This window comes from Bison bison, unplaced genomic scaffold, assembly GCF_000754665.1.
Source record: "Bison bison bison isolate TAMUID 2011002044 unplaced genomic scaffold, Bison_UMD1.0 scf7180017864270, whole genome shotgun sequence".
NCBI classification, from domain to species: Eukaryota; Metazoa; Chordata; class Mammalia; order Artiodactyla; family Bovidae; genus Bison; species Bison bison.
In genome coordinates, this window is record NW_011494842.1 from 11,288,960 (window position 1) to 11,299,155 (window position 10,196).

At 55.5% G+C, this 10,196-nt stretch overlaps 1 protein-coding gene across 1 annotated transcript in view; it reads right to left on the reverse strand.

Moving 5' to 3' along the window:
- KCNK16 (potassium channel, subfamily K, member 16) overlaps positions 1 to 5,984 on the reverse strand; it is a 6,553-nt gene extending 569 nt beyond the window's left edge. The window contains exons 1-4 of the mRNA XM_010848701.1: positions 5,772 to 5,984; positions 2,490 to 2,604; positions 1,201 to 1,367; positions 234 to 399 (exon numbers count right to left, since the gene is read on the reverse strand). Of these exons, the coding sequence (XP_010847003.1) occupies positions 234 to 399; positions 1,201 to 1,367; positions 2,490 to 2,604; positions 5,772 to 5,984 (661 nt within the window). The remainder of the gene's footprint in view (positions 1 to 233; positions 400 to 1,200; positions 1,368 to 2,489; positions 2,605 to 5,771) is intronic.
- Positions 5,985 to 10,196: the final 4,212 nt, after the last annotated feature.

Below are 10,196 nucleotides of genomic sequence, written 5' to 3' on the forward strand. Positions count from 1 at the left end.
ATAAGGATCAGCAGGCGAGGCCCCTGGGGTGGGGGAAGGGTGATGGGTTCCCGGACCACTGACCTCTGAGGATGTTGTGAGAATTCGCAGCAGCCTCACAAAGTGTTTGTCTCCCTTGAATAACCAGGGGCTCTCTGGTCCTCAAGAATTACCCACTTCCCCCCACTGATATCTCCCCCTCCCCCAAATCCCGGTGGCCCCCACCCTGTGATCTGTGGCTGCCCCTTTCTCACCAACGACATAGTCTCCGAAGCCGATGGTGCTGAGGGTGATGAAGGCAAAGTAGAAGCCCTCGCTGAAGCTCCAGCCCTCCACGTGGCTGAAGATCATGGGCGGCAAGATGAGAATGAGCAGCGTCCCCAGTGCCAAGAAGAGGGCCAGGCCCAGGGTCTGCAGCAGCTGGAAGCAGAGGAGTCTCTGAGTCTGCTTGGAAGGCCCATGGTTATAAGCAGGGGAGGGGGTCTGGGGCGAGCTAGGAAGTGGGCTGGGCCATAGTCAGGTCCTTAGCCTGCACCCTGTGGGGCGGGGGTTGTATCTCTGTGTGACATCTTGTCCGGGCCAGGGAAAGAGCTGGTCAGCAGGATTGCGTTGGTGGGTCAAGTTGGAGATGCCTTTCGGCTTGGTGTCCACGTGTGCAGGACCCCGAGGACTTAGATATGGGATGGAAGATGGTCACTGAGCTGTCCCCAGTCCTTCTACACCTCTGCCTCTTTGCACAGCTTTGCAAGGGCCCAGATGACAGGGTGGGCACTGGGGGTGTTCAGGGTGGTGTGGAGATGGCTATTGGAGTTCTCTGATGACCATGGAGGTGTGTGCCCAGATAGATCCCCCTTCGAAGAAGGCCTAGCCAAGCTGCCAGCAGGTGGCCTCCAGCCATCTCTCTTGCTCAGGGTGTATTTCAGCCTGGCCCAAGGGCACACCTTGCCATGCCCAATTGAGGCCAGGGCAGAGTCCTGGCCACGTCAGCGCCCACTGTGGGGCAGCTTGTGCCACCGGCACCTGCCCAGCTCCTTGAGGGGTGGGCTGAGGCTTTGTCCAGCCTGCATCACAATTTTGTTCCTCCTTCCACCTGGTCCTTTTTGTCCATGGGTGTCGAGCCCTAACACACTGCTAGCCAAACTCTGTCTCCGTATCAGCTTCTGGGCGACTTGAGCGCAACAGACTCTGTCCCAGTGGGGCTGTGGGGAGGGAGGACCTTACCTGGGAGCGTCTGGGCTGGTCCTCCCACCTCTCCAGCATGGTCAGGTGGGCACGCAGCCCTGTGCCCAGGTGGTTGAGGAAGACCACGTTGAGCGGGATGCCCACCAGGGCGTAGAAGACACAGAAGACCTGGCCTGCCTCTGTGCTGGGCGCCAGGTTCCCATATCCTGCAGGCGGGGGAGAGGGTACAAATATGAGGAAGGGAGAGTTTGGAACGGCCTCCCTGATAGACTCTAGCAGAGGCTGGTTTTCCACCACCACGGGGAGGAGAGGTGCAACGGGGGAGGGTGGGGCGGGGCGAAGAGAAAGCTCCTCTGTTCCCATGAACACTCTTCTCAACCTCTTCTAGAATGATCTCGATTGGTAAGTATCCTTTGATGGCTCATCTCCAAAAACACCACCTCTAGGAAGCCCTCCTGACTTCCAGCCTCTTCCTCTTTACCAGGTGTGACTCCCCACAGTGCTCTGTGTCATTCCTATCTAGCTATCTAGTTTGCCCTGTGCTCCTATTTTTAGCCTGCTTATCTTATCCTTCATTAGTGTATCAGAAGCTCCTTGAGAGCCAAGCTTGGGTCTGATCCAAGGTCATACTCTGCTATCTCCACTCTGTCCTTGGGTGCGATCCAAGTTCATGCTCTGCTACCTCCACTCCAACTGCTTTAATGTCACCTGAATTCAAGGACGGTGTGTGGAATTGAACTTAATCGAATGAATGGGGAGATCGGGCTTCGCAGGATGGAGGGGTTCCTTGTGGGAGGGGGAGTGGATTTTCTGGCTGAGGGAGTACAGCAGATGCTGTTGGTGCTGTGTCCCCTGGGAACACAGGGACAGCAGCTGCAGCTGTGTGGACAGCTCTTGGACACACAGGGGACTCCCCACCCCAAGTCCCTGCCTCTCTGTCTACCCGAGGGGTTCTTCTGGCCACAGGAGGTGTTTGGTCTGGGGGCAGGTCCGAAGTGCTGGAGAATTCATACATCCGGACTCAGTCCTCAACCAGCCAGGGCAGGAGTATGTAGATAAATATGCCTGTTTCCTCCCCACTTGGCTGGGCTCTCCTTGGCTTCTCAGAGGGTCCCCAGCACTGGTGAACCCAGTGGCTCTAACCAGTCCCCTGCTCATGATTGCGAACTCTTTTGCCCTTTCTCTTCTTCCTGTTTCACTCTCCCGCTTCTCCTGCTTCCCAGAATCGTCTCCGAGATAAACCACATCCTTGTCTCGGCCACTGCTTTTGGGGAACTCAAACTTCAGCAGGGGTACTGGGGGTGGCCTTCTCCATCCCAGCGCTTTACCTATGGTGGTGACGACCGTGCCCGCAAAGAAGAAACTGCTGCCAAAGTCCCAGTTGCTGGGGTTGGTGGAGTTGCCTTTGGGGTTCACGCCCTTCACCCAGGCTTCCATGATGACCTGTTGAGGAGGGGGAGCAGCAGGGGGTGGGAGGAAGAGGTTGCTGACAGCACCGGCTGGTGGCCAGCCTCCCCGCTGAGTGTCTCCCTGTTGTTTCACCTAATGAAGTTCTTAAGTCACATTCCCATTTCATGGAAGAGGAAACTAAGGCTCAAAGTGGCTGACTTGCCCAAGATCGCTGAATTCCAAGCTCACTTCCTGCTTCGCTGGCCAACGGCTGAGTGTGATGTGGGCATTAAGTGTGGCTAGTGGAGGGGAGATGGCCCCAAGGGGACAGACAGTACTTATGGAGTCATCCAGGTGGGACATGTTACCTATAGCCAAGAGAGTGAGACCCCAGGGGTTGCCAGGACGAGAAGACTTCGAGTTGGATGTTCCTGGAAGGGTGTGCTTGCGAACATGAGGTTTGGGACCACAGGAAAGCCATGGGGCTGCCCTCTCTTGGGGCTGATGGTGGACAGAGGACCTTGAGTTCTCTGAGCTTCCAGGTGAGCTGGCAGGCTTGCTCTCTGCCGCCCCCTGGTGAGTCCCAGGTCTATAGCAGAAATTCCATCAGAGGCCAGGGCAAAGGTCTCTGTGTGTGTGTGTGTGTGTGTGTGTCTGTGTATCTGTGTTGGTGGTGTATATGTGTGGTGTGTTGTATACATGTGGTGTGTGCACGGGTGCCGTACGTTGCACGTGTGTGCATGCTGTTGTTTATAGAACTTGAATCCTGCAGACTCAAGCCTAAGCCCCTCTGTCCCCTGCCAAGCCCTCTTGGAGGTGGGCGGGGCACCTGCCCCCATCAGCTCCCAAAGCCCTCCCCTGTAGCCCTGAATTGTTCCAGGGTAGCTGCGCAGTCTGGCCACCTGGTAGAGCCCCAAAGGCCAGAGGGAGGTGGGGTAGGGGAGGGGAAAGCTCCAGCCTCCAGTGCCTGTGGGAATCGTTTCCCCTCTGGCTGGGTGAGCAAGCACTGCAGGGGCTGGGGGTGACCCCTGTGAGGGCCGGGCTAGTCTGGATGTCGTGACCGGGGCTGTCTGCTTCTCCTCATTTTGGCAGAATTGGCCTCTTCTCATGTGAACCTTGGCCTCTTTCTCTTTCCCACACATCCAGAGAGGCCAGACCGAATATTCCAGAACACGCCTGCTCCCCAGAGACCCTAGCCCATGGGAGCAGCACTGGCCCTAAGACCTGGCTGTCCCCTCCGCCAGTCTGGGGTTCTCCATCCTGCGGAGGAGGGGCCGCAATGCGGAGGGTGCTGGGGGTGGGGCTCCCAGTGCGGACTGTCCATTCTTCTCTAAGAATCCCCGTGCCCAGGTGAGAAAGGCAGACTTGCACCCCGGGCAAGTTTCCTGATGGTGTCGGTCTTCAATACTGTTTTTGTTACTGTTATAGCTCCGCTCCCCCTATTGTCATCTGAACAGTAGAGCAGGCCCTCCGTATCCAGGAGATTCACACAAGCGCAGTTCACACTGGCAGATACGGAGAGCATCGCTGGGGTTCTTGGAAGCAATCCCGCGCGGATACGGAGCGATGACTGTCACGTGTGTTCTTTGGGAATCTTACCTGGCATTCTTCTGCCTCTGAGTTGGACATCCCCTGGCAAGTGAGGGTCCCTCCCAAGGAGGCTGAGGACCCCCGGGGAGGTCTGGGGGCCTTTCATCAGTGGCACCTCCCTCAGGATTGCAGTCAAGCCTGTACCTTTAATTACATACCAGCTACCAGTCCCTCCCCTGCTCCCTCTGCAGCTCCAGGAATTGCTTCCAACCAGGAGCTGAGGGTGGAGGGGTTCCAGGGCCTTTGCCTTACTCCCCATCCTGAGCCCTTCTCACCCCTGACTAGGGTGCTATGGTCCCAGCCCTGTGCTGCTGTGGAGCGAGGAAGTGAAACCTGAGGCTGGAAGCCCCTTTTCCTGGGAGAAAGGGCCTCTCACAGCTCTGGAAAGTTCTCTGACCAGCCAGCCCACATCTCATCTTCAAGGCCTGCTGTTCTCCAGTCTTGGGGGTCCATCAGTGTGGCCTGAGGACTTGTTAACACACAGCCTGTTGTCCTGGCTGCCCGCTGGAGTTCCTGACTCAGGAGGTCTGGGGTGGGACCTGAGGGGTGGCCTTTGTAAGGAGCGTCCACGTAGGGCTGATGCTGCTAGACCAGGGCCCAGCCTTTGAGAGCTGCCCCCTGTACTTATGTTAAGCTGTGTGGCGAGGAGCAGCTGGCTTGGGTTAGAGTTCTGCCTCTGCCATTAACTATGCAGCTCTGGGCAACATATCCCACCTCTCTGTTGCCCAGTCCCCACCTGCAAATCTGAGAGAGTGGTGGCAATAGTTACGAGGAAACACATAGAAAACACTGAGCCCCAGGGGATGGACCAGTATTGGTCTGACCCCCTCGTGATGGCCCTGCTCCCTGCTGATTGGGGCACATTATAAACACTCAATAAAGACCAGTCATTGTGATGAATCTGCATGTGGCTTGCTCCTTTGTGGTGGGTGTTGTCCCCTACCGGACCCCCTGGTCTCACCCTCCCCCACAACACCTTGGTTTTGGCTGGTTTCCGGGAGAGAAGGGACTGGGACCCCATAGTTTCTACAGAAGGGATCCAAGCAGGGGTGACTCATCCATCACCAGAGATGCCCCATGGGCACCAGAGGGGTGGGGCTCAGTCACCCTGGCTGTTGCTTATCAAGCCCAGGTCCATGGCGGCCGGCGTGGTGGCTGCTCCTGACCTTTATCTGTGTCTCCCACCCACAGTGTGGTCAGCAGCCCGTGGACGGGGGAGGTGAGCTAGTGGGAAGGCAGAGGAAGAAGCTGCCTGGAGCCGGGGAAGGGGAAGCGAGGAGTGTGGGGGCGGAAGTGTGCACCGTGTTGGTAGCCCTGACACATGATTCACATTTATGCAGCAAGTGGCAGCCTAGAAAGAGCTTTCAATCAGCTCTCAAACGTCTGCGGCACATATAAGACTATTCTCCTCACCTAGAAGGGGACCAAGGAGGTTAAGTGGCTTGCCCAATATCACACAGCAATCCAGTTATAGACCCCGGGGCCAGACTCCGACCTCAGGTCTCCCCTGGCTCTCTGTTCCCATCACGCTCGGCTTCCAAATGGGGCCTCAGCCATCGGTGATGGCTCTGCAGCTGCATTCTGCAACCCCGCCCCCCCACCCCCATCCCACATCAGCCTGTCCCCTCCACCTGCACAAACTGCTCCACGGCCTGCTGGTCCAGGCAGGTGTAGTTCTCCAGGAAGCGCAGCTTCTCGAACTGGAACCGGTCCCTGGACTGAGACTCTGCCTGCTTCTCCAGCAGCTGGAAGATGGTGGCGCCGAGCAGCAGGTAGCAGATGTAGGCCAGGAGCAGGGGCAGCACCCGGCCGCCCCAGCGGCTGCAGAGCCCGGTACGGGGCATGGCAGGCCCAGGACTGTGCCAGGGCCGTGGGGGTGGCTGTGGAAACAGAGGCGGGAAGCGCCCGGGGATCTGGTCTGGCCTCCTGCCTGCCTCACCCTCCCTTGCGGCACAGGTGTTTGGAGGCTGGGGAGTCTGTTTGAACAGTGCAGCTCAGCTTGGCTGCACTAAGTGCCCTGAGTGCAAACAGGCCTGCCACCCCCCGCCCAGGCTTTTTTTTTTTTTCCCCATGGAGAGCAGCAGGTCAGTGGCAGGGACCCCTCAAAGAGACCTAACGGTCCTCCTGAGCGCATCATGTCCCACTTTCTGCCTCCAAGTTGGATGGGTGTTTGGGGACCAAATCGGATGCTCCCCTTCACTCTGTCCCGGCTCCCTTGGCAGCTCCCAGCTTCTCACCCATGACGTCTTCTGAGCCCCAGGCTTAGGAGCTGGGAAGAAATCAGAACGGGTGTGAATAAAACTTGCACTCAGTTGCCTTGGCTACGAAATGGGGCTGGAGGGATGGACCTGCCTCTTGGGGGAACCCAAGGATGAGAGATCTGGGTGACAAATCAGGGGAAAGCAAACAGACAAAGGACAGCCTGGATCAGGAAAAGTGTGAGGCTTGATGTTCCTAATAGACTGGATGCGTTTGCTGAAAGTCCTCCTCGCTTGAAATCCTTAGCAGGTTCCCTTGGGAGGCTACGTCGGTGAGACATAAGTGTGAGTAAAAAGAAGCTAAAACAAAGTACCTCCCGGCCCGGAGGTCTTAACAGTGGTTCACTCCGGGTGGGTGGAATCGAGGGTGTTTTCCTCTCTTTCTCTGCGTGTGTGTGTGTGTATTTGCAGCAGCTTTTTTTTTTGATTTATAACTCACATGCTACCATTCACACACTTAAAGTATATAATTGGATGGTTTCTCTGTTCAACTATATTCAGAGGCCTGCAACTATCCCAAGATCAATTTTAGAATATTTTTAAAACCTCAGAACAGAAACTTGTACCTTTTAGCTGTCACCTCCATTCGTCCAGCCTGCCCCCTTGGCCTCTGGCCAACAGTTAACTTGCTGTCTCAGGATTTCCCTAATCTGGACATGTTTAAACCTTTTTAAAAAGTGAAGTATAGTTGACTAACACCATTGTACCTATGTCCGCTGTACAGTAAAGTGACTCAGTTATACGCATGCTGCTGCTGCTGCTAAGTCACTTCAGTCGTGTCTGACTCTGTGCGACCCCATAGACGGCAGCCCACCAGGCTCCCCCGTCCCTGGGATTCTCCAGGCAAGAACACTGGAGCGGGTTGCCATTTCCTTTTCCAATGCATGCAAGTGAAAAGTGAAAGGGAAGTCGCTCAATCGTGTCTGACTCTTCGCCACCCCATGGACTGCAGCCCACCAGGCTCCTCCGTCCATGGGATTGGCCAGGCAAGAGTACTGGAGTGGGGTGCCATTGCCTTCTCCAAGTTATACACATATATACATTTAAAAAATATATTCTTTTCCTTTACAGTTTAATCACAGGATATCAAATATATGGGTAGTTCACTGTGCTATACAAAACGGCCTTGTTAGACAGCATTTCATTTAAATGCAGTCATACCATATGTGAACTTTTGTGTCTGGCTTCTTCAATTAGCATAATGTTTTCATTATCCGAAAAGTAGCAAGTGTCGCTACTCCATTCTTTATGGCTGAATAATATTTCATTCCATGGATATGTACCAACATTTTATGTGTATTTATATATCCGTTTATCAGTTGATAGATATTTGGCTGTTATGAATAATACTGCTATGAGTGTTCACGTATGAGTCTCTTTTAGTGGGATTGTAACTTTTCATTTCTCCCCTGTAGTGTCCTTAAGAGTAGAATTGCCGGGCCACATCATCACTCTATGTTTAATTATTTGAGGAACCACCAGGCTCTTTTCCAAAGTAGCTGTGCCATTTTACATCCCCACCAGCAGTGTGCGAGGGTTGTCAGTATAATCTGCTTGTGTTCTCTGGTGTTTCCTGTAATGAGCTGCACCCGCAGACATGAGTTGCCACGCCAATAGCTTTTCCCTCCTTCTCGACGAACAGAGCCCCACATTTGTACATGTCAGCCCCAGGCAGTGGAGCCTGGCTGATCTCACCCATCATGATAATCCCACTCCTCACTGTCTCAGGAACAGCCCTGCGAGGGTGCTTTGTGTACGGGCAGTGAAGTAAGTGAAGACCCATAGGGGGTTAAACAAAGCACCGTAGCTCTGTCCTCCCCTGGTTTCTGGGGAGCCCTGATGGGTGAAGTGCACCCAGTTAGTCCCCTGGAGGCAGGGAGGCCAGGCTATCATCGTCCCCACCCAGGCAGTCATTCTGGGATTTCTAGCTCTGCATCTGCAGGCAGAATGGCTCCGGAAGCCTGTGGACAGTCCACCGAGGAGCCCCAGGTGCAGCCAGGCCATTAGAAGCAAACACTTGAAAGCGGAGGAGAGGGGCCCAGAGAGGGGGAGGGGATCAGGGGATCGCCTGCCCCTCGTACCCACTTTCAGAGCTCCCTTTCAGCAGGGCCGCCCTCCCTGCCCCGAGACCTGGTTCTGGCCAATTAGATGTGAACAGAGACAGCTGCGGAGGAGTGGGCTGAGGGTGCTGCATCCGAACCAAGGGTGGTCTGCCCTGAATGCACAGATGCTGGCCCCTGCTCAGCCACCCCGTGTCCTTGCAGGAAAGGTCACGAGCATCGAAAAGATGCTCAGCTGATTCCTGCACACGCCTACCTCTAGATGTAAATGGGCTTGAAACCTAAGCCTGATTTGTTTAAGCCACAGTTAGGGATTGTTACTTCTCAATGGTTAGATAAGTTCAAGGTTCAGTCAGGGCCCTGTCTGGGGGTGGCAGGTGCTGGCTCTGGGTCCCTGAGGCCACCTGGGCGTCCACAGCTGTCTCCTGTAAGGCCCTCCTCACACCCAGAGCTTTCCCAGATAGCACCATGCTGGGAGGCTGGCTGGTCCTGGGGCAGAAGCAAGCATCTGGGTCACACATCTCGCCCTCGGTCCTGGCTCTAAGCTAGGGTTATGCTTACACACCTGCCAGGCGTGTGATAATAAAATCCCATTTTATTGCCTGGGAGAAGCTCAGTATGTGAAGATTTCTCCTTTACCATTTGGAAAGCTCACGTGCTTCTGTCTGGGGACTCGGGCGGGTCTTAGCAACCTCTTCTGTGCGAATATCCTTGCTGAGTCTGGGCACGGTGATGGTGGTGGTTCTCAGGTGGAAGGAAAGGGAGGCGGAACATGGGCGAGCACAGTGGGGAGGGCCGTCTGTTGCAGGTGGACAGGGCTCCCTCACGGCCTGGACAGGAAGGATGCCAGGCTCCCTGTGGGCCAAGACCCCCACTCCTTTGGGGACCCCCTGTTGAGGGCCTCGCCCCATTTCTCCCCGCTGCTGCTGTTTCCTCTCACAGGGCATTGTGTGTGTGTTGCTCAGTTGTGTCTGACTCTTTGTGACCCCCTGGGCTGTACCCCGCCGGATTCTCTGACCATGGAATTCTCCAGGCAAGAATACTGGAGCGGGTAGCCATTCCCTTCTCCGGGGGATCTTCTTGACCCAGGGATCGAACCCTGGACTCGTGCAATGCAGGCGGCTTCTTTACTGTCTGAGCCACCTGGCTGGAGTTTAAGACAGCCTTTCCCAGGAGCTCTTCCAGCTTAAGGGGACCACAGAGCTAAAGGATGGAGCCTTCATGGTGGACTTGCCGGGAGCTCAGCTCGATCGGTCCCCAAAGCACGCCCCACTCCAGAGCCAGTGCCTGCCCTGCCTCTGCTTCACTCGTAGAATATGTGAGCTGGGTGCCCTCTATGTGCTGGCACCTGCCTTGGCTGCTCCCCTGCCTGGCTGTGGCCTGGCCTGGCCAGGTTTAGGAGGGAAACTTCAGGCCTGCAGGGACCTCCCCTGCCCATCAGACATGGTCCCTGCCTGCATGACACCTCCCCACGTGGGCGCCACTCTGCTGGGAGCAATGGACGGACACAGGGCATGATTTATAATCCTTTTCAGGGAATTACTGCTCCTAATGGGAAGCGCCAATTTGTGCTTCCCCAAGGTGGGAGGGCAAAATCAATTAATGGAGAGTCTAACGTGGCCAGGCCTGTTGGCAGAGTGTGGCCTGACATCCGGCAGTGATAAGGGACCTTCTGAGGCTGAACTAATAAGGAGATTGGAGGAAAAAAGAAGAAAAATGAACTGAACCCACAATACCC